The sequence below is a fragment of the Vidua chalybeata genome, chromosome 10, assembly GCF_026979565.1.
Source record: "Vidua chalybeata isolate OUT-0048 chromosome 10, bVidCha1 merged haplotype, whole genome shotgun sequence".
In the NCBI taxonomy this organism is placed as follows: Eukaryota; Metazoa; Chordata; class Aves; order Passeriformes; family Viduidae; genus Vidua; species Vidua chalybeata.
Window position 1 is genome coordinate 13,395,581 of NC_071539.1, and position 27,961 is coordinate 13,423,541.

The 27,961-nt window shown below is 49.9% G+C and overlaps 1 protein-coding gene across 3 annotated transcripts; it reads left to right on the forward strand.

Annotated features, from left to right (window-relative positions):
• Positions 1-4,973: 4,973 nt before the first annotated feature.
• On the forward strand, positions 4,974-15,677 carry ZIC4 (Zic family member 4). Of its 3 annotated transcripts, XR_008432658.1 has the most exons (4): positions 4,974-6,201; positions 10,611-10,935; positions 12,815-12,937; positions 13,549-15,677. XR_008432658.1 is itself a non-coding variant. In XM_053952098.1 (3 exons), coding segments are annotated over exons 1-3 (1,536 nt in total). In that variant the 5' UTR covers positions 4,974-4,991; the 3' UTR covers positions 12,816-15,677. The 3 variants fall into 3 exon arrangements, 2 of the variants coding, with proteins under 2 accessions (XP_053808073.1, XP_053808072.1); XM_053952098.1 differs by having other exon boundaries at positions 12,815-15,677; XM_053952097.1 differs by lacking the exons at positions 12,815-12,937; positions 13,549-15,677 and having other exon boundaries at positions 10,611-11,032.
• The last annotated feature ends 12,284 nt before the right edge of the window (positions 15,678-27,961 follow it).

Sequence of the window (27,961 nt, forward strand, 5' to 3'; positions counted from 1 at the left end):
GGGACGGAAGGATCTGTAAACAATATAGCCGAGTAGGTAAAAACTTGCCTTACAATAGTCTGCCAGAAGGTGAATGTCAGATCAAAGGAGAATTGAAAAGATGTCCTTTCATATTTTTTTTTTCCCTAAATCAGCCATGGAAACTTCATGACTCCATAAAACATGTGCTGCTTTGCTGGGGAGACAGCCTCCAGTTTCCCCTCAGAGAAAGCTTCTCTTCCCCTCTCATTGCCTAACTTGTGTTTTGGTTTGGTTTTATGGGTTGTTTTTTTTTGGTTTTTGGTTTTTTTTTTCTTTTCTTTTTGAATCCATGATGCCCAACATATAGGGTGCCTTACTTATTTCATATCATACACGAATGGTTTTACTCTTTAACTTTCTACCTCTCTCCCCAAACAGGAACAAAGCCAGGAAATGAGGCACAAGACTCCTCTTGTAATGAGGAAAAGAAAACGACTTTACAGAAACATCCTGGAAAAGTCAAGTAAGTTAAAATATGTCTTTTTTACAGTTCAAAGGAGACTGTATTTTTTTCAGCTTAGTGTTTAACGTACTTGCATAAACACAAATCAGCGACAGAACACCCCACCAGCAGCTGCCTAATCCTGCTCAATGCCTATTCATTTGGAGGTTCTAGAATTAATATTTGACGACTCTCTCATTGAAACAACAACCCCTGACCCCATGTGATTGCACTGTCACATTATTCTATGACATATTCATCTTGAATTCATTTACGGACGATTTGATTGGAATGAGGTTTGACATGTATTGGATCCTATTAAAGAAGAAGACTTTGATCTTGTTGATGGGGTTTACATGATATGTATCATCTTTACCAGGGATACCAGGCTTCCACAATGTGGTGTCTAAGTAGTCAGTGACTGACAGCTTATCTGACAGGAATACCTTAATCTTGAGGTCCTGAATGAAATATTCTATTTAAAATAAGCATATGATTTGCTTGTCCTAGGGTAGCTCTAGGTCACAAAATGTGAGAGGCAAACCTAGGCACAAACCGTTGCTCGTCTGGTAGCTGACTTCCCATTGTTCGGGAACCCTGAAATAAAGAAGTCCCCATAAGTGGATATGGGGCGAGGGAATAAAAACAAAGGCCGAGTGTGCTCTCGAGCTACTTGGTACCCTCTCCTCCCTGAGGTGAAACTGGTGTTGCAGAAAGGCTTTCTTGATCCACCTCTTCCTAACCAGCCGTGCCTTCTGCCGGGGCAGGCAGGGACTAGGGCTCAGGTCCTGAGTCTGCTTCCCTCATCCCTCTCTGCCAAAGCGAGTTTAAGGGATAAGGAATCGTGCAGGATGACTTTCTTGGTACTCTCTGTTTCTACTCCTTGCGTTTTTTCTCTTTCTCACAGTAAAGATAAGGGGGTTTCAGACTGATCTGTTCCCCTTCTCTCCTTCGGGATTTGAAGCCGAAAAACGTAACTCCCAAAGCCTGTCTGAAGTGTTCAGAGCATCCCGGCCCGGCCCAGTCCTCGGGCACCGGCTGGATATTTTGTAGCTGGCTGGTCGGGAAGTTTCCGCAGAGGTGGAAGTGGGAGACCACGGGGTGGATGAAGGTCAAATTTGGCTTTCTTCAGCTCTTCCCGAGGGCAGGAGCTGTGCCTTGAGCTGAGCACGGTTATAAAGTGGGCTGTGTCTTCGAAGCAATGTTAGAGATAGCGACAAGCATCTTGATGTTTAGGTAGATTACTACCGAAAAAACAAGGCTACGGTAAAGCCGATGAGCAGCTGGGGCTGTTCCCACCCCGCAAAGGGATATGCAGGCGGTTCATGCCGCAGGCCTCGGCAGCCCGGCGGGGCGGGGGTGCGGGCACAGGCCGGAGGTTTGGGGCTGCCGCCCACCCCGAGCTGTGGCAGGCGGAGCTCTGGGCCCCGCATGGCGGAGCGGAAAGCAGGGGGGACAGATCAGCCCCTCACCCAGGGCACAGCCCCGGCGTTCTTCCACGAGAGCCGGGTCGGGGGGCCAGAGAAGTGCTTGTGACTCGTCTTGACAACGTGTCACCTCTTTAGAGCAACCCTCCATCTCGGGCTAGCTTTGGGCCAGGGGCTGAGGACGGGGTCGCAGACACACAGCGGCCATAGGAAAATTCGTACTCAGGATCAAGCAGCCAGTTTGCTGGCCCTGCAGAAGCTGATGTTGACACATTGAGAGTTTGCCGAGAGCCCGGCGTGTCTGGTCAATCGGGGCTCAGGCTGCTGCCAAGAAGCAGGAGACCTCGGTCACCTCTCGAGTGGCAGCAGCATGAGCTCGAGCTGCCAAAGGGCTGCACAGACAGGCGTTCAAGTTTTCAAAACATTGAGGGAGATGAGCGGAGCCCGTCCGGCTCTGGGCCCGCTTCCCTCCTCTTCCCCGTTTCTCCGCCTCCTCGCAGTCATGTGGCGGCCCCCGCCCGCCCCCGCCCGCTCCCCCCACGCACACAACCGGGGCTCACATCAACCTCACCTAACAGTGAGGGACGCCGAGGGCCAGGTTCTCCTACGTTGCCTGGAAAAGGAGTGTGAGAGACAGCCCTGAGTGGGGGGGCAACTGAGAGCCATGAGTGTCTGGCAAGAAATCATCACATTTGAAATGAACTTAGGGCAAAATGGTTATGACTTTTTTTAATTGGCAAACTCTTCCAGATGATTTCTCCCTTGACTGAGAAGTGTCAGAATTGATGGATAACAAGTATGTAGAGATGCAGTGTTTAAAGGAGGTATGAGGAAAGCAGCTTTATTTGGGATTCACAGTCTCAGTACATTTGTAAGTAACAGATTCATACTTCCTAACGTTTGTCTCTTCTGTGCACTCCTATTGAGATGGTCATGAATAGGACTGTCAAATCCATTTCGTAGAGCAAGTAGACCTGAAAGTTGAGATATTGTGAGGATGGTGTGTGGTTTAAAATGCCTGCGTAAACATGTTATGTAAGGTTGGGGAGCTAATTGCATCATTTGTCACTTTTCATCATCTCCCCTCAGAAAGATGTGTGCAAGGATGTATCTATAGCTAACTACCTGAATATCAGCCTAGTTTTACAGCGCAAGTATAGTAAATGCAAGCAGAGACAAAATACGTAATCGCAGCCAACCCAGAATATGCGAAGCTGTGACAAAGATGTCTCCTATGTGGTTATGTATGTCCTAAACTTTAATCTTATGGTTTCCAATCATTGTCTTGCAGCTTCAGTTATAAAAGTAGCTGGGTTGACATTGCCAAATAGTTTCTTGTTTTACTACTTCACATAAAGCCTATTGATCGCCAACACTTAAATTCTTATGGAAATGCAAAATTCTGTGCTGGGAGCTTTACCTGACATGCATCTGGTAAAGAACCCACTGGCAAGTTAACAGCGAGTCTATGTATTAAAATGATGAGAATTTGACAGGATGGGTAGAGAATTAATCATTGCTATATTTTATAAGACTGTGAGATTATTGGTGGAGCCGTTTTTGTGTCAGGATCCAAGTACTGTGATAATACAGTGGGTAGATATTTAAAGATCTGCTTTTTCTTTCTTGGAGTAGAAGAATCTTTTCCCATCAACTTTTTTTTTTCCCATCAAGCTTCATCAACTTTTTTAAGTTCACAATCCCCTTGTTAAAAACTTAAGTAGGTGCTTCCTCCTATGCTGAAGCCCTAAGCTTTTCTAAACCTGTAAGGCCTCAGTGTGTCCAGCTAAAACCCAAACCTACACTTCCGCTACTAGCACGCAAACCCTGCAGACCATGTTATTTCCTTCAGGTGAGAATCATCAGAACCGAGTCCGCTATGAATGTTTGGCAATGCTTTTCCTTCAAGCCAAGGACGGGGATTTTACGTGGAACTACCCTGTAAGTGTGCGTGAGAGAAAGGGAGAGAGGGAAAGGGAGAGACTCCCTCTTCTGGGTTAAACATTCAGATTCAGCCTGAACATCACGATTTCTCGCATTGCTCCGGCGGACAGTAATCAGATAACTGCTAAAACTTCTCAGAGGAGGGGGAAGGGAATGGGAGTCTCTCAGGGATCCTTTGTCCGGGTTCAGGCACCGGGGCGGTAGCCCGAGTCCCGGGCCGATAGCCCGAGTCCCGGGCCGATAGCCCGAGTCCCGGGCCGAACCCGCCTGGCCCGAACCCGCCTGGCCAGCCAGCGGCCGGTGCGGCTCCGGCCGCAGCTTCTGCCGGGCAAGGACCTCTCCCCGCGCTGGCAACAAGTGCCGAGGAGCCGCCGGCAGGACCGGCACCGGCCCCGCCCCGGCTGCCGCTGCTCTGGCCGGGCGGCGGGGACCGGCGGGGCTGCCAAGGTTCTCCCGGGGGCGAGCCCCGCGGCCGCCCCTTATCTCAGGGCAGGGCAGCGGGAACGGACAGAGGCGAGGGGGAGGCCGGGGCGATGCCCTCCCCTCCCGCCGAGGTTTTTTTTCCCCGGCCGCAGGCGAAAGCCCGGCAGTGCCCGGCCCCGGCTGGAGACCCCCGGGCCGGGCCGGGCCGGGCCGGGCCGCGGATGGGGGCGCCGGCGCAAGGGTTGGCGCGGCCGCGCATGCGCAGCCCGTCCCCGCGCGCGCCCCCCGCGCCGCCGGCGATCTTCCTTTCAGGCGGCGGCGGGACCTGTCACGGTGACGTCACCGCGGCGGCAGCCAATGGGCGGGCGCGGCGATTGTGTGGCCGGCGGGGCAGCGGCGCGGCGGGAGCGGGGCCCGTCCGGTCCCGCCGCGCCGTGAGGGCCTCCCCGGCCCCGGGCAGGACGGGCCGCGCCGCGCCGCGGGACCTCCCCGGCCGCCGCCAAAGCCTCCCGCCGGCCCCCCGAGCCCACCCGCTGGCACAGCCGCCCGTGCGTCCCGCGCCAGGGCAGCGGGACCCGGAAACTTTTTTTATTTTGGGAGAAAGGAGAAAAAAAGAAAAAAAAAGAAAAAAAAAAAAAAAAAAGAAAGTTGTTTCCCCCGCTCCCCCCCTCCCACCCCGCTGCCCTGTGTATCTCTCCTCCCGCTGTCAGGTGACTTTTTAGCGTTAGAAGCTAATGAGCGTGGATGCTCTGGGGATCCCGGTGATGGACCCTGCTGCTCTCTCCAGGCGGAACACGGCGCTGAGATTAGTAGACTTGGCGGGGGCTCCTCGCCACCATCACCACCCCCCTCAGAGCATGACAGGCTTTCCGGGCGTCGCCGGGCACCCCCACACCACGGCGCCCACGCAGCCCGGGGAACACGCCGCCGAGTCCCGCCTCGGGCCGCAGCAGCTCCGGCCGGAACACATGGGGCACCGCCACCATCCTCCTTCTCATCCTCCTCCTCAGCATCACCCCGCGGCCCTTAAGATCAGCCCTGCCCCTCATCCCCACCACCAGCTCCACCACCACCACCACCACCATCATCATCATCATCATCATCATCATATGGCAGGCCAAGCCGAGGTGGTCTCTAGTCAAACGGCAGCGTTTGGCCCGGCGCAGTCACCAGCAGCCCCTTACCCCGTCTCTCACCCAGCCCAGGCTCTGGCAGCAGGTAGGGACTTCTTCATCCGCAGAGACCTGCCGGCCCCACTCATGCCAGGGCTGACGGAGCAGCACCCCGCTGCAAGTTCTCACCACGGACTGTTTGTCTCAACAACAGGTAGCTACCCCGGACACCATGGTCACCACCACCACCACTCAGAAGCTGGGAATGCCTCTGTGTTCACTGGACTCCATGAGCAGCCTCCCCATGCAGCTCCAGGTGGCCATCTAAACGGACAGCTCAGACTGGGGTTACCTGGAGAAATGTACGCCAGGTCTGAACATTTCACTCAAGTACCAGCCTCCAGGACAGATCATTTTGCTGCTTCTTCGCTTCATAACTACGGTGGTATGAATCTGAACGTGAACCTGGCTCCACACCACGGCCCGGGTGCCTTCTTTCGTTACATGAGGCAGCCCATCAAACAGGAACTCATCTGTAAGTGGATTGAGTTGGACCAGACTCCCAAAAAATTATGCTCGAAAACTTTCAGCACGATGCACGAGCTGGTGACTCATGTCACGGTGGAGCACGTTGGAGGACCCGAGCAGTCCAATCACATATGTTTCTGGGAAGAGTGTCCAAGAGAAGGGAAACCTTTCAAGGCCAAATATAAACTTGTAAATCACATCAGAGTCCACACAGGTGAAAAACCTTTCCCCTGCCCTTTCCCAGGCTGTGGCAAAGTGTTTGCCAGATCAGAGAATCTCAAAATACACAAAAGAACTCATACAGGTCAGTATGTAAAGCTCTCTTTACTCTCTTTCTCTCTGTTATTCCGCGTACTGATTTGCTTTTTTTTTTTTTTTTTTTTTTTTTAATGTATCCTTTGAGTTGTTTTTGAATGCACGCCAAGTACTTCTGGAAAATAAATTCTCAGATTTGTTTGCTTCTTTACCAGTTGGAGAAGGGGGATAAAAGGGGGGGAAGGGGAGAGCGAGAGCAAATCTCAGAATTCTCGTCCATATTTTTTTCTAGTTGTGCGGAGAGGTTGCTGTAATGTTTATATGGGTAGATCTGTGTAAATATTGAACGATATAGCTACTATTTCTGCTAATTCAAATAGGCGAGGATTTTTTTTTTCGATTTAAAGTAGTCGGGGGAAAAAATTAAATCATTGTGCAAGCTCACAAATTAAAAGTGAACAATGGAAGTTACAACTTGTCTAGTCAGTTTTGACTGATGTCGCTGAGATGCTGCTGCTCGAACATTGTGAGAATAACACAGCTGCGACCTTTTCGTTCAACAGTTCTGTTTTGGGCAGAGGGAGTTTCAAATGTTTGATCTGAATAACACTGACATTTTTAATGAGCATTGCCTTCCAACGACTTTCTGCATTCGCAAATATGGGGAGCTGCGATTTCTGATTCTCGTGAGGGAAAAAAAAAAAGAAAAGAAAGAAAAGAAACCCTTGTATTGTTTCGGCCTGTACATTCTGAAATGTCATTTGCAGATCTGTTAAGTGAAATTGGGACATGTGTCAGAAACATCTGTTAGTTCTAGTTAACAGAAAATAAAGTAACACGATGGACGATCTTGCAGAACTACGTTTGAACTCTTCCGGCCAGGAAAGCATTTATAATTAATGAAATTGCACGTAGAAAGTTTTCACACTTCCAGGAGCAGCTTGTGAAGTTGTATTAATTAGTTTAGCAGCCGGTGTTTGTAGTCCATAGCGCTGGCTTGTCTTTTTTTTTTTTTTTTTTTTTTTTTTTTTTTTTTTTTTTTTTTTTCTTCTCTAAAGAAGAAGATAAGAAATAAGCCCTTTTTGGAAAATTTAATCTGTTCCAGTGTAGGGTTTTCCACCTCCCACCCCCTTCTGTACAGCCTTATGCACTGCGAGGGAAACTACATAATCCTATTGTAAGATCTGCTTACAGCCAAACGATTTTTTTCGCCTTCCAGTTCATAAAACTCCCCTTCCCCCATGCTCGGTGCAGGGCTTGACCTTCCAGGAGTTGCATTTTTTATGATAGAGCGCGACGTGATATAATATGCAGAACATACACTAATTTCGTATCGCTATCATCTAAACATAGCACAGAGGTTTTACAGCGACCGTCACTCGTCACCTCATTATTTTTCCATCGCTCTATGAGGAGTAAGTCTGTGTGCGGGGCGGGGGGGTGCGGGGGAGGAGGCGGACGACAGCATAGTTGTGTTCCTCGGCTGCCTTCTTGGCCCCCTTTTTCCTCGAAATAGGGGTATCCCCGGGTCACGTAACTTGTATCCCAGCCAGTTCCTTGTTGGATCAGCACAGGTACAGCCATTAACCGGGAGAGCTCATCTCTTAATGACAGTGTTTTTCTTAAGTAAACAAACTTTTACTGCTCTTTAACGGCCTCACTGTTTGAAGTCTCTGAAGCAGAAAATGGTTAAATTCTTGGGAAAACTGACCTACATCGGAGATGCAGGTTCAGGGCAAACCGAGAGTGGAGATTTGCGTTTATTAAACACCATTCGGCGCGTCTGTACTTTTGGCTTTAACTTTCTCGGTGATTAATTGCTGTATTGTGCAAACTCCTGCAGGGCCTTTATGGTTCCACCGTTTCTATTAAACACCCAGAAGTTGTCAAAAAACGCAATGTTTCTGAAACCCTAATAGAACTCACTACGAATTATTCATGAAGACAGTTCTAGATTCAACAGGAAAATTATTGCCTCCTTAAATATTAATGACTTCTGATTTCTCCGAGGCTGGGGAGCAGGCAGAGGGATATCTGGCGATGTACGAGTTTTCCAGGTTGGAGGATAAGGCCGTTAAGGCGGCGGCAACGGGACGAGCAGGACGGGCTGGGATCACTTCACCGCCTTCCCTGAGGGCCAGGAACAATAGTGCGAGGCGTGGGACGGAGCCCCGCTCCCTCCCTGCGGCCCCCGCCGCCCCCGCGCCTCGCCCGCAGCCCGGGAGCCGCCAGCTCCGACTTCCCCCCACCGCCACTCACCCGGAGAAGTTGGTAAATACCTTAATCCACTCCCGGAGACGGGGGATTATGCCACAAATTCCAAGCTGAGTTTCACTGAACACTTTTGCCCAGCTACAAGTGTGGGGTAAAATGGCGGTTGAGTCTCCATCGCCCGCGGAACTTTGTGCGTGGCTGCGGCTCCGTGCCCGGGCTGCGGCAGCCGGGACCTGTGCAGTGTCCTCTCCCTGCCGGGCAGGGATTTCCGCGCAAGAAAACCTGCTCTCGCGAAAGGAATACTTGCAAATGGCTCGGATGGCTCCTCTTTATTGAGACGTTCAGGGAATGCAACCCAGGCAGCTGAGAAAATGCTGCCCTCTTCCCACTTGAAACCCGGCTGCACGGACGGACCTTTCAGTGGCTCTTTCAGGGGGTTAAGCGAAGTTGAACATTTTTCAACTCGGCAAAGCGCAGTGCGGCGCAGCCCGCTTTTACCTGAATGGAACTCACTTTGCACAAGCAGAGTGCTTATGAGGATGGCTTTCCCTGGGGTCTCCTAACTTACTGCTTGCTTGTACTACACTAATATCCTTGATTTGTTGTCTCAACTTAGATGCTGAAGGTCAAATTATTTCCTTACGTGGAACTCTAATTAGATTATAGGCGGGCGTGTGTCTATGCATATGCACCGCTGTATGTCGACGGTATTTGGCTACAGAATCCGCATCGTTTTGTGAGACCTTATTTTTAACCTCTTCCCTCCCTTCCCTCCAACGCCAGATATTTACCCATCCTCTGTGCAAATGTTAGCGGTGCAGGATGTCGGTGCTCCTCATTGACTATTACAGTGCGGAGAGGGCATACTTTAAACGCGGAACCATGAGCCTTTCCCACCCACCTTGCATAAAGTGCATTCATGTGAAATATTTGGAATGCCTTCCTTTATTTGCCTCTTCTCGCAGCCGAGCCCGATGTAGACTGAGTCTCTCCTAAATTTAATCATGACGAATTGAGAGGGAAAAAAATAAAAACGACAACCACAAACATACAACCCAAGAAATTTAAAAAACCAAACCCAAACAAACACACAAAACCAAATATTGGAAGTCCTTTCGGCTACATACGCCATGACGATGAACACAGTTGCTTTGTTTGCACTTCACGTTAAGGTTAGGCCATGTATTTTTGTGGAGTCCTCTCCGCCCTGATACTTTTTGACTTTTGACGGATGAGGAGGATATTTTCATAATGGGTTGGTACAGGACCTGGGTACCCCTTGGCAAGCAGGGTTTTGCAGTTTGCTATTGTCAGCGACAATAATGCCGTCAGCATTTCATCCTGCATCTGGCTGTGGTGTGTTTCCTTGAAAACCTCCTGTATATCGTCTACCATGCCAGGTCCACACGATTCGAGGTTACACTTTCACACGACTCCAGCAACACCATCGTATTTCTACTATGTGCAACATCACTTATTATATGATCAGACAATTTAATTTGATTGCAATTCCTTCAGTGACTGTGTAGGTTAAAATGAAAAGGGAATCCTACCCTCGCGACACTGCCGTGCGCTGGCCTAGTCATCCTTCTGCTGAATCTTTATCGTTTTTCCCCCACAATCAACGTCTTTCTGAAATATTTCATACTTTAGCACACGGTATCAGCAAGCTGGGGAGCAGGGAAAGGAAGGGGATGTGGATCTTCCATGGCATTGTAATCAGTACAAGTATGAAGTGGATGAAATATGATCTAGCCAGGTTATGGAAAATATTTCCACGTGCCTGGGGGACTGTGAGAAATGTATTTAACGTAAAAGCCTTCGAAGGGATAAATCACTGACCGCTCTTTCTGCAGGACTTCGGAGTCTGCGGGGACAGGACAAGTGTGCTCGGAACGAGTGGTTCTCCTCTAAGTTTTCCTTGTTTCGGAGCTTTGTCTTTTGCACAAACCCTTACGATGACACACACACAGGCCAGGGGAAAGAGAAGCTGGCTGGGCTGGGCACTCCGCGTGCAGAGCCAGCCACGCATCCGGGTGGGCACGGAGCGGCGGCTCCGGGGGATGCTCGGCGGGGCCCGCGGGGAAGGGCAGAGCTAGTGAGAGGAGATTCCGCTGGGAGAGGAGCCGTGGTAGGGCCGGAGAGAGGGGTCCGGGGAGGCTGTGGGCTGTGGGGGTGAGGGATGCGCTGCTCCCGGCCCCGCCGCCGCCGCTAATGGCTGTGCTCGCCCATTGCCTCCTGCAGGGGAGAAGCCGTTCAAATGTGAATTCGAGGGCTGTGACAGGCGCTTCGCCAACAGCAGCGACAGGAAGAAGCACTCGCATGTCCACACCAGCGACAAGCCCTACAACTGCAAAGTGAGAGGCTGCGACAAGTCCTACACCCACCCCAGCTCCCTGAGAAAACACATGAAAGTGCACTGCAAATCCCCTCCTCCCAGCTCCGGCTACGAGTCCTCCACGCCCTCCTTGGTGTCCCCCTCCTCGGACTCCGGCCGGGAGCCCCCCGCCTCCTGCTCCCACGCTGAGCCCTCCGCGCCCGCGCAGCCCGCCGCCAACCTGAGCGAATGGTACGTGTGTCAAGGCGCGGGGCCCCGCGGCCCACCCGGGCCCCCCGGCGCCTTCCCTCCGCCGCGCCTCCCCGCCGAGCCCCGGCCCCGCTGCTAGGGCGCGCCGGGGGCGGCGGCAGGCGGCCCGGCCCGGCCCGGCCCGGCCCGGCCCGGCCGGCTCAGGGAGCGTCGCGCCGGGCACGGGGAAGCCGAGCGGGAGCGGCAGCGAGAGGCGCTTGGCGGAGGGAGAGAGGCTGCGGAGCGCGCGGGTGGGCCCTGCCTGCGCCCCCGGCACCGCGCACACGGGAGGGCTGCGCTCGCCTCGGCCGCGGCGCTGCCGCCTCCTCCCGCCGTGCCACACACCCCCACTCTGACCGCCTTGCTCCAGTCTGTTTACATGCCAACTGATTTGCATTCCCTTTCCTTATCCCTGTCCTTTCCCCTTTCCTTCCCTTCCTTTCCCTTTCCATTCCCCTTCCTCTTCTCGTTTTCCTTTCCCCTTCCCTTCAGTGATTTCATACAGATTTTTTCTGTACAGATTTTCTCTTGTCAACAGTATTGTGTGCTGCACTGTTCTGTTTGCCCACGATTTTCTGTGAGAGTGTGTTTTTTTAAGAAATATATATATATAAACTATTATTTGTTAACAATTTGTACAAAATGGATCCATTAAATTTTTTGATTAATTAACCCGTTCGATGGACGTTTCTGTAAAGAATCTCCTTAATTTTCCCTCTTTCTGTATATAAATACATATATATATATTTCCTCCCCCCACCCAGTAGTCGCTAATAAAGAAAGGCCCAGGGGGGTGCGATGATTGACTGTCCATTTTAGCTCCCACTGGTAATGACTTCTAATACCTAAACATGCCCGTCCCCACCCAGAGTGCGGCTCCTGTTGAACCGTGGGCGCTGAAGCTCCCGGGGGGGGCGGTTCTGACGGGGTGGGGGGAGACCATTCTCTGACGTCACTGCCAGGGCGGGGGCCGGGCAGCCCCCGGCAGTGCGGGGACCTGGGGCCGCTGCTCCACGGCTCTGCCCTGCGAACAGCCCCGAGGAGAAATGAACCGCTCCCACAACGCGGCTTTAGCATCTCCATGCTGTCCCAGAGTCTCAAACCTACAGGGTTCATTGCGCTGGTTCACAGAAAGGGAGGGGGGTAAAAAATAAACAACCCCCAAAATAAATAAACAAACCTCTCCACTGGGGTAGCTTGAAACTACCGAATGGTGCCGTTTTAATTACTTTAATTACGTTTAAGAATACCAGATAGTATAGGCAAATAAATAGCATAGGCTGCTGGAAAGGGTTTCTATGGCTTGCTGAGAGCAGACAGAAGGCTGCTGTAACCGCATCCTCTGGTGTTTGACAGATCACCTCCGCACCCAGGTGACTGGGGTTACTGTGGGTGTACAACTGTACACGCACGCACATACACACGTGCATGCTGATGCCGAGAAATATAAAAACCACAGGAAAATAAATAGCTGGTCAGTGACTAAAAACACCCCAATGCCCAGTGCTTTCCTTACTTACACACCCGTATTTTTCCCCCAAGGCACCAAGTCGGCGTTCCTTTCTTCAATCGCCCAAACTCAACAACTTTTCTGTTTAAACAGTGCGGATAGTGACAACAGCGTGTCGATAACGGGAATACACTTAGGGAATCAGCTAGGTGAGAGCAATGTGTGAAAGAGGAATCTAAACAGGGGAGAGTTGTGCCCCTATCCAGCCCCCGAAACTTGTGTCATGGAAATCGAGAAGTGTAGAAGTCAGATGTGGATAGGGAGGATGTTTCCACCATGTCCCGAGATCTGTTTATTTCTTTATTTCTCTATTTACAGAAGTATTTGGATGTGCAGGCTAATCACCTTTAATTTTTCATTTGCTTGTTACAGATGTCTACCCCGTTGCTCTCAAGGTAATCTAGACAGACGCAGCTGAAAGCCTGAATCTTATGCCTTAGACATCAAAGCAAGCTCGCACAAAGAAGTATTTCTTCACAACGGTGAATCTTCATGGTAAGTTAGGATTTCTATGGCAATAGGCAAGTCATACTTAAATAGTGAAAGGCGAAGTCTGGAGCCCGTCCAGTCTTTTCATTAAGGACATAATATTTACGTCTAACAGGCCCTTTTTCTTGTGTATACAAGTATATATTTTTGTTTGACGCGAACTAAATCATTTTCATTTAATTTCCGGTAAACAAAACCCACGCGAACAGGGCACTTGTTCCAGACCATAATAAAAATGGATAAGACTGTCAGGAAGAAAAGGCCCGCTTGAACCGTCGCCTCAGCTCACTTTTGTTTCTGCTTTCTGCCAGGATCAGAGAATGCATTTGGGATTTGAGGGCGAGTTTCTAAAGGCAAGGAAATGGTTTTTAAGGGGGGAAAGAAAAGGAGAAAGGTCTAATCAAGCTCGGGTTGTTCAAAGGGCCTGATTTTGGGGTTGAAAGTGTGAGTTTTATGGTGCATCAGCATGCCACGTTAGGATCGCTATGGTAATGAGGAGAGCAATAGCAAGCGGCCTTCAAAGGAGGCACACTCCATTTGAGACAGTCTATTAAGATACATTTGCACTGACCTTTGGTTTCATGCTAGCTTAATACACTCAATCTGCTCCCCGCTAGAGATAGACTTCCTCCACCTAATGCACTTCGGCGGAGCTGGGTTCTGCTGGGCTTCGCCCTCCCCCCGAGACGCGCTCCGTTCCGACGCTGTAGCCCCGGTCTCCTTCTCCCCAAAGTAAAGGACTGCCAACCCCCCAAGCTCGGCGGAAGCTCCCGCCCGCTGTCCCCAGCCTTTCTGACCAGCTTCTAGCAGCAAAAACTGGCCACAAAGCCTGAGGATTGCTTCCCTTCCACCCCACCAAATGTGGGAGAGGAAGGTAGGACGGGGACTGGAAGATCCCCCTCCTTGGACTGCCTCTGTCTCAGGGAGTAGGTGTCCCGATGGAGGTCCCTCAGGAGCTGGAAAGCGGGGTGAGCTCCGAGGGCAGACGGCCGTACCCCCTTCTCGCTCTGCCCGGTCCCGCTGTCGCTGCGTGGCAGCGAGCGGAGGCTCCGTGGTGCGGGGGAACTTGACACCAGCATGGCCGGGGCCATGGGCGCTGGGCCATGGGCCCGGGAAAGTTAGAAGTCCATGTTCCAGTAATTGTCTTGTTGTTTATTTTATCCAAGTACCCTAGTGAATAGGGGAAAAATAAACACGGGGGAAAAAAATTCAAACAGTTGAGTCGTCTTTAGTGCCAGCCCTTGTGGTTGAATAAAAAGGATGGTCCAATTTCTATTGAGCTGAGAAATCTTTGAAGTGGGAGTTATTATCTGAGAAATTCCTGCTCGTCGTCCTAACAACGCTGATGAAACGTAAAAGGTTCTTTGTCAGCGATTTGTTCTCCTCTCTGTCAAACTCACCCTGCCCGTTAGCTTTAAACCGTTTCTAAAGAGATAAAATCAAACTTTTAAGGATAACTTTGGGGGCCCAGAGGGTGCAGAAAATGCCAAACTATCGGATCCTGTGTATAGACATACATCTGGATATATGTGGCTGTGTCTGCATGAAACTCTGACTGTGTACAGATGTCCATAGATGTCTGTATGACCTTACAGTTCGAAAGTTGAAATTATGTCCATTGTTTTTGCATTTCATCCTTCAAACTTTTCCGTCTAATAAATTATTCCTACACACACTCTGCGCAGAATGCAATTCTTGGGCGAAGGCAGAAACGTTGGGTTTCATTACTTTGTGTGGGTTTCACCACTTTGTGACCAACAAATGTTTTCTCTCCAGTAGAGTGAAAGCAAGAGTGTAGACATAGAGTAAATTCTTTGATCATTTAACAGTCTGAATACCTACCAAGCATGTATATACTGCAATGTATCGAAGTTGTTAACGCATTCGAAGTGATGGCTTCCATATGCTCTCATGTTTTATTGTCTGTACGTGTAAGGATAGTCAAACTGCATCCCTTTTGTATCTTCATTTTATAAACATAATGGTGTTGTACTGAAATGATTCCCCGATCAAGTTTTATTTAGTAGTTTCTCATTGGATATCATGCAATGCCCTGTTTGGAATATGAATTCCTTGAAGTTGTAACTCATCAGTGTACTTCTGTTTTAGTTGTTGAAGAATTATCTGAGCCCAATCCTGCCATTCTAAGCCAAACCATTAATTTAATGGGACCTTTTCTGAGTAAAGACAGAGTCAAAATAAAGTGGAGTGGGTACTACTATTATTATTGTTATTATTTTTTTATCTTGTCATATTTATGGGAAAATCTAGCACATTCTTTGTGAGCTGTACAGAGAAGAAGCCTCTGAAAAATGTAGCTTGCAGAAAAACATTTACAATGTTGGTATACTGTATCTCTTTCCAGACTTCTAATATTCCTTATTTTTCTTTATCACATGTTTGGCAATGAAGGAATGTTCTGTTGTGTGCTTGAATATACTATTTATTTTTAATACTTGGATTTTTTTTACAATAAATATTTATAAGCATTTAATTTCTATGGTTATTTTTACAAATGTGCACTTTTCAATTATGTGTTTGTACTGATGATACCGAGCCACTCCTAAAACACTGTGTAATTAACCTCACTTTCTGTTGGTTTTTATATTAGTTAAAAAAAAAAAAAAAAAAAAAAAAAGCCCAAACCTGTGTGCTGTTAATGTGGTGTACAATCAAGTATTAATGAGTGTTTTTTTGTTGGTCTTTAACCTTTTTTAATGTTAATCGTTTTAGGTTGGCATTTCCATTAAAAGAACAGAACAAAACAAACCCCTTCTTTGGCTTCATTTCTGCGACAACATTTTTCAGATCGCAGACTTCAAACCAATTGTACTTTAAGCATGGGCCAAGGTGCAGGGCGCGGACACAGAGCCCGGTGTCACCCAGGTGGAGCCCTGTCCCTCTGGGGGGTGGGTGCGTGTCCCGGTTACCTCCGCAGTAGCACCCTGGCTCCTCATGGGCGCTGTGCGACTCTGGGGACACTAACACTGGGGTGTTGGGCACCAGCACTCGGGGGATTGGCGTGAGTTTTCGGCGGGGGCCACCCCGAGAGGCTGCTGCTCCCCTCCGCCCGAAGGATTGTTGTTTAGCAGGATACAAGTGTTCTTTTGAAGAATTCCGACCGCCCCCTCCCCGTCCAGAATGGGTCCCAGTCACAGCGAAATAAAACCTTTTTATAAGGTTCCTAGGCGGATTTAGGGCATTTTATTTCTTTTTTTAAGAGAGGGAATTCTTTCTGTAAATCTGAAAGTAAGCCTTCTTTGCCTTGCGCATTCTCCTGATCGATGTTAATACGTTCCAGGGTTTCGCAGCTCCCGAACCTGCTCAGAGCTCCCTTCGCACGACAAACGCCAGCTTTGCTGTTTGGAGGGACGCAGCAGCCTCGGGCACACCGCGGCCCGAACCCGGCGGGCGCCTTGCGCATGCGCTGCCTTGATTGCTTTTAGAGAATGAAAACTTGAAAGAAGTTGCCTGACACAGAGAGATGACAAAAAGTTGGCTTTAGCTGCCACGCATATTGTCAATAGAGAATACATTTGACTACATGAAGGGAGAAAAAGAAAGAAAGAAAATAATTTAAGAAATAATAGAATTCAAGAAAAAGAAATGAAGGAAAACATTTTTGCTGGTCTGTAAAAGACAAAAATTGGCCCATAAAGGAAAGGAGGGCTAACAGCACATGCTAATTAAAGAACACAATTCTATGGTCTATAATGATTGAGCGAAGACATGTACTTATTACACTTGACTGTCAACAAGGGAAGGAATGTCCCCTCAGACAGCATGGTGAGAGACGTGTGGGCATTATTAGTGGCCCTTTTATAGACATTGCCTTTTCTTTCTCAATACTGACAAACCATTTTGGAGGGAACCATCCCCTGTTGCTTCCTATCATCGATCCCCATGCAAGGCTCTGCATTGTGCAAGTGCATTAATTAAAGACCATTCATTTAACAATAGCACATTGTATGTTCAGGAAAGGAAGATTAGAAATATGAATCAGTAACCGAGACCCGCTTCCACCACCTTACCGGGAGAAGTGGAGGGGAAGGAGTTGCAGCGTGCGGTTAAACACTCTGAGCATCCCGGACGGAGCGGGGCTCAACTCCGGTTAGTTTTTTTTTGGGAGAGAAATCCTGAAACCGATTACAACTGGAAACAACAACAACGAAAAAAGGTTGTCAAGTGTCTCCGTGGGCGCCAGATTGCTCGACCCTGCTCGGCGCCTCGCCAGCCGCCCGCTCCAAGGGGCCGCGCAACCCGGCACGGCCCGGCTCTGTCCGGCGCCCCTTCCCGAGGCCGGGCCCCCCCAGCCGGGACCGACCGTGTCCGGGGCTGGTGTGCGTGTGCACACACATCCCCACACACATTTGTTATGTCAGAGGCTTTTCTCCGGCTGCATGTGGAGGCACAAGCACAGAACCTGCGTCCATCCCTCCCCACCCCTGCGCTGCCCAGATTTTTGCAGTCCAAAGGAAAAACCATCTGGTGCCCCAAAGCCAGTCGTGACACAAACGTGACTTATCGTGAGAAGGTAGAAGGAGTACGCAGGGAGAAGGAGGTTATGAGGGAGCGGGGGAAGGACAGAAGACGGATTCCCAGTATCACCCACATGACTTACTAAGCGGCTCCAGCTCCTCTAAAACCTCTGGGCCATATGTTAGTTTATTTACACCCTTTGTCTTTTCGTGTGTCGCCTGGTGAAATAATATTCCTGGGATATAAATGAAAGTAAGCTACAGTAAACAAACAAGGGCAGCGCCTGCTAAAGCGATATGTAACATTTCTGAGTTTCCAACAGAGTATGTCGTTCCCTTGGTTATAATGGGACCAGGATAGCAATTAAAGCTTTTAGTTAAAGCCTCTAGATTTTTAATGTTGAATGACACTTTGACTCCATTTTCTCATAGATGATTTAGTTTTTTGCAGGATTACACTATGGGAGGAGAAGGAAGGGGAAGGACAAAATTCACCGCAAAAGCGGTGACTCTTTGACAGTTAAAAAGAAATGGCACAACAGACTAAGGTGTTCTTAATGATGGTAACATGTTAGAGAAACCTCTGCAACTTCCCGTGAGGCTGACTTCAGTCTCAACTTCTCCATTTGGATCCACCCCGCTCCGAGGCCAGGACCACTCTGGTTCCTTTGGATCAGGCGCCGAGACCCCGCGGAGCTGCAGAGGGTGCGGGCAGCAGCTCCCGCATTTCAAAATCCATGCACCAACTTCGTTTTCTTCGTCATGAGGCAGCCAACCTCATGGCTGGGCTGGAGCTCGCCGGTCTACAAGGACGCCTTTTTCCTAAAATAAATAGGATGCTCTAAGAGATCGGCAGATTTTTTTCTTACCCCCCAATGTTACCCAGAGGATCGGCTCTGTACTGCCGCAAAACCCATCTCCGGGTCATTGTGGGTTGCCTGGACCGGGAAAGCCACCCCGGGGGTCCGGGCTGAGCCCCCGCCAGCGGTGGCCAGGCTGAGCCTGCGGGACTGCGCCGCCCGCCCGGGCTGGGGGAGGCCCCGGGACGGCGCTGCCCGCGGCCAGCAGCTCCCTCTTGTCCCTCTTGCCTCCCCTGCCTCGCTGCTGCCCCTGATGATACCTGCTATAGAGCACGCCCTGAAAATCAGACAAAAGCGCGGACACCACCACTCCCCCATCATCCCCCCAGCTGTTTCGGGAAGATACACAAAAAAAATTAGTCTTCAACTTTTGACTAGTGTCTGCTGGCTTAAATTATCCTCTGCCCTGGCTGGGGGCAACGGTGGAGCAATGCGAGCTCCCTGCTCCACCGCCTGCTGCCGCGAGCGGCCGGGAAACAGGGTGCGTCTGAACTTGGGCACAAGCGGGCTGCCCGCCCGCAGCCCTCCCTCTTCCCTCGTCACGGGGAGTCCCGGAGTGGGGAGTCAAAGGGAAGTTTCAAGGGGGGAGGTTTTGTTATCCCTACCTGAGGACAGATTAATCCCCGCATATACTTGATAAAGATGAAGATCTTGCTGGGAGGAAGAGGGGGAAAACGGGTTGGAAAAGAAAGGAATCACTGGATTGTTATTGTCTAGAAAACAGGCCACCTTAAAAAACCTGTTGTAGAAATACAGAGAGTCCTTTAAGTGTGAAATATCATTTCATTGTAAATAGTCAAAAAAGAGTCGGTAATCCAACTTCCGGAAACTGTTCTGAATTATTTCAGCAGACTCTTTTAAAAGAGGATTAGCAGGGCTTTAGGGGCAAAATCCTTCTGTTTTATTCAATCTCTGATTTTATGTTATAATTACTAGATGTAAAGACTCGCGAATTAGTATGCAGGCGTCGTTCAGACATTATGCAGGTGCTATTCTAATCATTCAGCTTTTTAATTAAGGAACGAGGTAAGAAAACAGAATCATAAAAACACTTTTGTGAGAGCTGAGAAAATCGTGAGCGACTGCATGAATAAAGCCTTTATACCTTATCCTGACAGGTCAGACACCAATTGCCTGACTTACGACCTTTTCTTGCTGAAACAATGGTTAACAGCTTTCTCACCTTGTTCCCATTATAGCCTTTATTCTCGCAGAGAATTTATGGAAATGGCCCTAAAATGCTTACACTAAAGAGGGAGATGCAAAAAGGTATTGCAATTTTAATTGGTGCGTGTCCCGTACAAAGATACTTTAATTCGGGTCGTTCGGGAATTGAGGCACTCGGCTTGGCGCGAGGATTTGGATAGATCGAAACGGTTTGAAACATAAAATTCTCCTTTAGGAGAGGAGGGGACACAAACAAACAAAAAAGCCACCTAAAGTTGCCGGAATGCCCGGACAGCCGCCACGGCTGGGACGGCGCTGGGTCCCCCTTTGTTCAGCGCATCAGAAGGCTTCGTGTTCCTTCATCCCGCGATGCAAACTTAAAGCCTTTGTGGGGCTTTGTTATTATTATTTAATTTCTTTCCCTTGCCTTCCTCCTCTCCCCTCCTCTCCACCCTCCCTACGCCTGGCACGACTGCATCACGTGTATTAACATATGAATGAAACAACCAGAGCCAATGCACTTAAGGTAATACCTATGCTCCGATCTCGCCTGATTATCTTTTTATAGAAAGTTACATTAACTAATGACATTTACATAAATATGAATAATTAGTAAGGTAAGTAATTCTGCTCCGACGGGGGAAGGCGGAGTAGGGAAGAGCCTGAGACCTGAGCCCAATTTTCGTCTCCGTAGACCTGGACGCTGTTTCGCCCTGGCACTGGACAGGAGGCATGGAGTCCTCTGCGGGGAGGAGGAGAACTGTCACGTTTATATTGTTCTCTCTTTCTTTTTCCTCCCCCCCCCCTTTTTTTTTTTTTTTTTCCTAATGTGAAACTTTTCTCTTGTGCCCTTCTTTTATCTCCCCTCCAGACCTCCAGTTCTGAGCAGAGTTCAGTGGCTGTAAATGATAGGTTCCCAAAAGCATCAATCCGCGCTCCTCTAGTACTTGGCCGAGAACAATGCAAGTATTAGGATATCAGCAGCACTCGAAATGATCACGCGTTAAATTATTTTGCTTTCACGGATGAGGGGGCTTTTTTCCAATGTAAATCAAGCGCTTTAGTTATTAAGTCTGAACACTAATCTCCAACAACCTTTACATAATGTGGCAGAATGTGCCACACCACTTCGCACCTGCACTCTGAATAGAGCCGCCTTTTCAATGTAAGACACGCTTGTTGCCCCTGGGCTCCAAAGGAGTTGTGTGAATAAGTCAAGCTTTTTGAATACCCCTACTCGCTTTCTCTTCCTCCTTTGATCACAGAAAATGTCTTCTAATTTGTCCTTTTTCATTGTAACAACGTTTTCAAGTCTCTTTTTATTTTCCAAACCACATATTTATAAAGAACATAAATCGCCCCAGAAAACAAAAGTTCTCTCCTCGCCAACTGGCCGAGTAGCCTATGACCACTTTGTTATTCACAAGGAGAAGGGGAAAACAAAGTTCTCGCAAAGACTGTTGCTTCCCGAGTTTGTCCTAAACAAACGTTTAACTTTGGGACAGGACGCGGGGGGAGAAACATGTTTGTTTCCTTCAAAAATAAGGGTAGGTCCATTTGCCTTGGCGATCTGCTTGCTGCTCTCTCCAGGATAGTGGGCAGCTGCGTTTCAACCTCCTACCGGCGATAAATGGCAAGGAGGAGGGCAGAAGGGACCGGTATCTCTCTTTGACCACTGGAGTGACTGAAACCTCCGCCAACTTCCTGAGCCCACCAGGCAGCTCAGGGCGAAGCCAGCTGTAGCGAGCGGGTTTGCACGCATTAATTCTTAGCTGAGCTGCCTACTTTGACGACCTTCGAGGATAATGAAGTCTAATTTATAAATGCGAGAAAGATGTCAAAGTTAATAGGGAGCAGAACCGCTGAAAAAAACCACTGGGCCCCTTTCCCCACCCCGCCATCTCCTCGACACTATTTTTCCGCCGAGGAGTGGGGCAGAGGCTGCCCCGGCGCCGAGTGCGCCGTGCCCGGCCCGGTGGCTCCAGGCTGCCCTGCCCGCTCCGCAGCCCCGCATCAGCTGCGAGGGCAGAGGCGAGAACCCAGCAGGGATTCCACCCCCTGCTTCCACCTCAGCCCTTTCTCAGACATCTCCGAGGTGCTTTGCCCGAATGTCTGCTAAGGAGCAGTAGGTTAATGGCATTTTAGTGAAGTTGCTCTCTCTGCAGGCTAAGCCCAACCTAGGAGTTTCTCACTCCTCCTTCTCACAGACGGGTTTCCGGACGACTCTTTAACATCCCTATTCATTAGCACGTTAATCAAGGCTGTAATCCCAGCGAAGAGGTGCCTGTGCATTCCTGCTGCAGCTAAAGCCGCCTCTTGAGCGTGCACCTATGCGCAGCACTGCGCAGCGCCCGCTCCCCCCTCCGACGGGTGCTTCCTTACATTACCGTAGGCTCCGGGTAAGAAAACTAACAAACCCTTCTAATACAGTTTAAAACACTTTGATGTCTTGCCAAGAAACACACTTCCTTCAAGAGACAAGTCAACATTTGTTTTTCACATTAAATGGCATTTAGTTGCCACTGAAAAAATGATGCTGAAGGACCACTTTTTAATTCGATGTATAACAACCGCGGGGGTCTAAGAGAAAATAACGGCGAAAGCTATAGACACAAATAACTAAATTACCAAAACGTTAGTATATCTCCTAGGTTCATTAATATGTAACAGACTCCCCAGTTAATCTCCAAAAGCCAGTGTTCCCCCTCTAAAATAGCACTCTGGGACGAATTGTACAGGAGATCAATCACTGCTAATGCAGTAAGGTTTACTGCAAGGGGGGAAAAAGCTATTTACACCTTCAAATGGAAGCTTTTGAGATTTAAGAGTAAGGGTCATACATCACCAAGAATAAATGATTATGAATTGGTAAACGCGCCCTCCAGCCATTAGCTATGCGACGCGATTTATCATTTCTGGGTGTTTTTCTTTTTAAAATCATCTGGCTGTTTGAAAAGAAAAGCATGACGGAGAAAAAAAACACCGCGGGAAAGTTTGTTTTTGCATATACTATAAGTCATCAAAACATGGCTATTCAGAAATAAACGGGGTCACTTATGAACTGCTTAACGAGAGACAATAAAGCCCTTTCATTGTACGCTTTTATGACTCAGGGATCGGTGGGCTTCTCCCAGCCCAGCCTCCGGCCGTCTCTGCCTTTTTTCCTCCTTTCGTTACAAGCCCGCGAGTGTTGTAAGAAATCATTTACGCCAAAAAAAAAAAAAAAAAAAAAAAAAAAAAAGGGCCAAAACCAAGCAAAAAACGGTTGCCAGTGTCTTTCCGTCGCCTGGCACATATTGAACTTAAACTACACAAGACATTTTGCCAGTTTTTAACAATTGCCATTCTTTATCCAAGATGGTCAGAAACAGCTGTGTGAGGACTGGACGGGGAGGACCTGCCCTAGACGTGATGTTGGGACAGGAGACCTCTTGTTCCTTGTCTCCATCAGAAAAAAAGAAGAGATGAGGGCTAGTTTGAGTGGAAAACCTTGCAGTTTAGGTCCGTGGAAGCCAGCTCAGCACGTCTGGCGATATCTGGATATCCTTGTGTGTGCGTAGTTGACTATTTTTTTTAACGATTATCATTGAAACTCTTTCACAATGCCAAGTAAACCTTTTTCCACTTAGATTCTGCTCAGGGCGGTAGGAATGTTGTTCATCAAATGAAACAATTTGTAATAAAACACATACTTCAGAGATGGGAAAGAATGACAGCGTGCTGCCGAAGGGCGGGGAGAGGAGAGCTGGCGGCCCCCCGCCCCGGCTGCTGGTGGGCCGTGGCAGCGACTCCCAAGGCCGGGCAGCGCGGCCGCCGGCCGTGCCCTACAACCCCCAGCTTGGGGCAGGCAGCGGGATCTGCTGTCGTGGGAGACAGCCGGGACATCCGATGGAGAAGGGGAGCATAACCAACAAGGTTCTGAGGGGAAGTCACCTGCCATCTCCTCGAAACCTCTTTCACTCCATAAACCACTAAGCACCAGTCCAGGCGCGAGGTGCTGGCACAGGGAGGACGTCGAGGGCCACCTCTCTGGAACCCTCTCTGGACGTGGCCTTCAGAAATGTTGGGCAGACCCTGCAGGCCTCTTGCAGAGGTGTGTTAGGACATCCGCTCGGGAGGGCCTCCAGGGAAAACACAGAGTTCCCTAAACTCTCAAATTCCGCTGCCCCGATACGTCGGGTTTCAATTGTGACAAGTGCCTGTTTTCTTAGGGTAAGAGATTTAATATGTCTGGTGAAAGGGTCTGTGGCAGTGAGGCTCACAGCAGGTAAGCAGCTTTGCTAGGAGGCTTTTTAGTCCCACTTCTAAGACTCCTAACATATTTGCAAGATTTGGGAATAAAGCGACTTGGTTTTAGTCTCGAGGACGAGCTGAGATTTCTGGTTTGTTTTACAAGCTCGTAACAGGCACATTTGGCCAACGGGCACTGTTTTATGTAAAGACAAAGACACAGAGCCCATTCTGGGAAATGCAGGGCTTTCAGAAAACTGCTCCGTGGCTTATTGTCTACTGGGTGGTTTGGGGGAAAAAACGCTCAAACACAAAATCCAAACTCAAGGCAGTTGCACGCGATGGGCTGCTGACCCTCCGAGTGCAAATACCTTGAAGGTACATGGAGACATTTATCGGGGGATGCTGTCCTCTCTCATCTTCTGGGCACCTCCCTGCTCTCACGGTAAGCACAGAAGTGCTCCTGTGCCAGCCGCGGAGAGCCGGGGGCGCGGGCGGAGGTGGCGCAGGACCCCATTCGGACAGACATTCTGTGCCCCTCGCCCACCAAAACAGTGGCCGCCTCGCCGTGGACTTCACTGGGGCATGAGCAAGCGTGCGCTGTGCAGAGAAGCGGGAGGACTGTGGAAACCTTGCCTGGGTGCAGCCGGTGGGATGTGGAGAGGGCGGGCAGCGGCTGGCACTGCCCGGGCCTGCCCGCATCTCGGCCCCGTGCAGCCTCCTCTGCCCACGCCGAAAGCGCCTGCTGCCCCCTCTCTCCCCGAGAAGACGAATGGTAATAAACTCGCAATTCGCCTTTGTCACAGGAGAGCACAGGGGGGCCGTTCCCTGCCTCCCCGGGGTCCCCACTGGAACGTCCACTTCTTGGTCCACCAAAGAGGACTGGGGGGCAATACGTTCTGCTCAGAAATCCTTTTCTTTTAGAAGCCTATCTCACAACGCAGAGAAAGGAAAAAAAATAATAGTCCGAGATGATCTAGTTCTTTGGAATAGATGAAATTGTTTCCTTGAATATCTAATGTTGCAAATCCAGTTCGAAGTACACCCATTTCCTCTTTATTACATCATTCTGCATTTTATTTCTATGATTTTATGTTTTACTGCTGTTCCTGCAGAAGTCTATATTTTCAGCGTTTTAGAAAGTCTCTGAAGATCCATAAGATTATTATTTATCTGACTTTCTGTGTCTCTGAGTGCTGTATACATTATATAATTGCCTTAAAATGTTTTCATAAATTACATTCAGAAATGTGTCATAGTAAATTACCTTTGTAATAAAATGTAAAAAATGCAAATGGCTGTTGTCTTTATTACGTTTTAAACCATTGGTTTATCTGCACTATTTCACTTGTCAGTTGCACAATATGTTGTATAAAGGGAAAGCACAGTTTGATAACAGATAGATGGAACCTCGTGTGTAATCTAGCAGGCACGTACAGTTTGGGTCATTTCCTTATCTCCCGCAGAAAAGACATTATCCCCCTCATATTTACATACTTTTCAATATTTGTCAAACAATCATAAATTATAAATTAATGAAATGTTCGACAGTCTTCAGAGATCAGGCTAATGAAGACATTTACCTTTTTGGTGATTTGGATTCTCATCTTCGTAAGTTTAATGACATTTAGACTCTCACGGTTTATTAGGCTTTATTAGATTTGTCCTTCACTCCTGCTGTCATTCAGATGTCTCTGCATAAACATCACCTGCTTCAGGTACAAGAACAAATTGTCTTCTTCCTCTGGAGCAGCAGCGACACCACGCCTGGGCGCGGAGCGGGGCGCGGAACAGGGGGCCGGGGCCCGCACAGGCCGCGCGCTGCTGTCCTCTCCCGGCACCCCGGGCTGCTCGCCACTCCGGCCGGGCTAGCAGCCCACTCTCCGGCCAGCCCCAGGGGTCAGGAGCTGCTAAACGCCCTCCCAAGCCAAGGAACCCATCTGCCTTTGGTTACGCCGGAGCCCGAGCCCAGCCCACAGACAGGCGCACCCAGCCCGGCCCCTCGAGGCCACCCACCCCTGCCGGGCTCCCGAGCGACGTCTGAGCGTGCCAGTGTCGTGCGGCAGCTCTCAGCACGTTGTTTGCTCTTTTCTTGTGTTCCCGAGGGCTGCGCCTGGGCCCGCGGCGGTGCCCGGCCGGGCGGGCAGCCTGGGAACTCTCTCTCATGGGTGGTACCGGCCTCCCCAGCGCGATTAGGCTGCAGAAATTAAATTGTCCCCAGAAAGGTCGGCACTCGTCCTCCTCCACCTTTGCCTGGAGAGGCACATCGGCCAGACCCTGGCGCCATCTTCACGGGAACAAAGACCCGGGGCTCCCCAGCCTCGCCGCCGCCCTGTAATCGAGTTTCCTAATTTCATTACTCCGCTGGCAAATGTCAGGAGCATGTGTTGGGGCACGCTACCCCCGCCTCTCCGCACGCCCTCGTCCCCGGGGACCTGCCGAGTGCCTCGACGGCCGGCCCGGCCCCGCGCTTCTCCCGGCCTCGGGAGCGGGCAGCGGGGCTGGGCACCGCCTCACAACCTCTGCACTCCATCAGAGCTCGGGTCTAAACCTCGCGCCACGAACCTCGAACATTATTTGCAGAGGCTTCCAAATATTTCCAAACAACGCTTTTTAAAAACACAACGGAGAGTTATTAAAGCTCTTGTTGGTAAAGTGAGCATGTGTTCTGCAATCATCAAAAATTGATATGTACCACCAGTAAAGTAATTATGCACCATCCTGAGGATACGAGAACAGTACATTGTTAATCCACTTGCACACCCGTTGACTTGCAGCATCAGGCTGCAAATAGCTTAATTAAGTCATACACGTGGAATATAACCATATTGTTACATTGCATTATGCACACTATATCTCAATTTATTGGGACAATTAATGCCAGTGATAGACCTCGGGCGAAAAATATTAACCACAAAGCACTAAAGTTGCATTCTGGTGACATTTGCAGTACGGCAAGTAAACATTGAAACAAGGCACAGCCTTCGAGAACTGCGAGGACTGCCAGGGACGCCTCTGCCCCCAAGCCCGTCCTTAGCAGGCGGTGGGCAGCCAGAGGGAAAGACCTCCACATTTCTCCGTTCCTTGGCTGAGTCCTGACTTGAGAAAACGCTCGGAGGACCAAAACCGAAAACTCCCCTTATTCTTCTTTACTTCAGGGAAGTTTGGGGTGGTTGGGACCTCCAGGATCAGTCCTCAGAAGGTGTGAAGTCCAGAGCAAGGGGCCTCAGAGCCAGCGCGAGTTTCCTTGCAGAGCAGAGGAGCTGTAACGTAACGGGGCGGGGATGGAACACCCGCGTTTCACGGGCAGCCTACAGCTGGGAGGACACACCAGCCCGTCTAATATCTTGCACACCGTAAACATGACCACATGCCCGTATTTCCTACAGGGAAGCAGCGAGACTGCGTCCCGGGACGCGACTCTGGGCTGGCTCTCGGCCCACCATGCCCAGAGCGCTGCAGAGCTGACCGGTGGGCCCGGATCCCGATGGAGTCGGGTCACAAGGTGTTGGCAGTGTCCAGTCAGTCAGTGGCCTTGTAGAATGGGGAAGCCCAGCTGGTGACCAAGGCGGCGACGGCCAGCCCAGCCGGCAGTGCTCAGGCCCCCGCCCCGGGACGACCTGCCCTCTCAGCGGTTCCAAACTGCGGGGCTCCCCCGCCTCGTCGCCCCTCGAGGGACCCGGGGGGCGAAGGTAGCGCCAGTAGCGCTCACAGCATCACGTATCCCCGGGGGTTCTCCAAGCGCTCTGCACAGGCTGCACAACCGGGGCTGAGCGGCGCTGGGGGAGGCAGTGGGATCTGTCCCATACAGAGGGAAGCGCTGGGGAGGAAGGGCCAAGGGGGCAGCTCCGAGAGGCAGCGCGTTTTTTGGCCAGATAATTTGTGTAAGCAGGGGCAGGTACGCTGCTGGGCAGCATGCTACTAGGTGGTACCCCTTTATCCTCTGATTTACACCATTTTCTGTAAAACTGCTCAGAATCTATATTATTTTATGGGCAACAAAATATTCCTAAATCAAAACCGAAACTTCTTTGGTCGACCGATTTAACTGCTTCCTCTAAATTTTCTGAACACCCTTTGATGGTGCGCTGTCATTCCCAGTGGGATGAAGCCTCTTCAGATTTCCCCAGCTTGCGTTCTTTGGGGATGCAAGGGAGATTTCCAGCCTCTCGAGGTCTTTGATTTAACGGACTTCTCAAGCGTTTTGGGAAAAAGTCGTCTAGAAGATCTCGAGGATTCCCCCAGACGTCTCTCTTGCCCCGTTAAGCGCAGCCGCAGGTGGAGGCAGGAACACA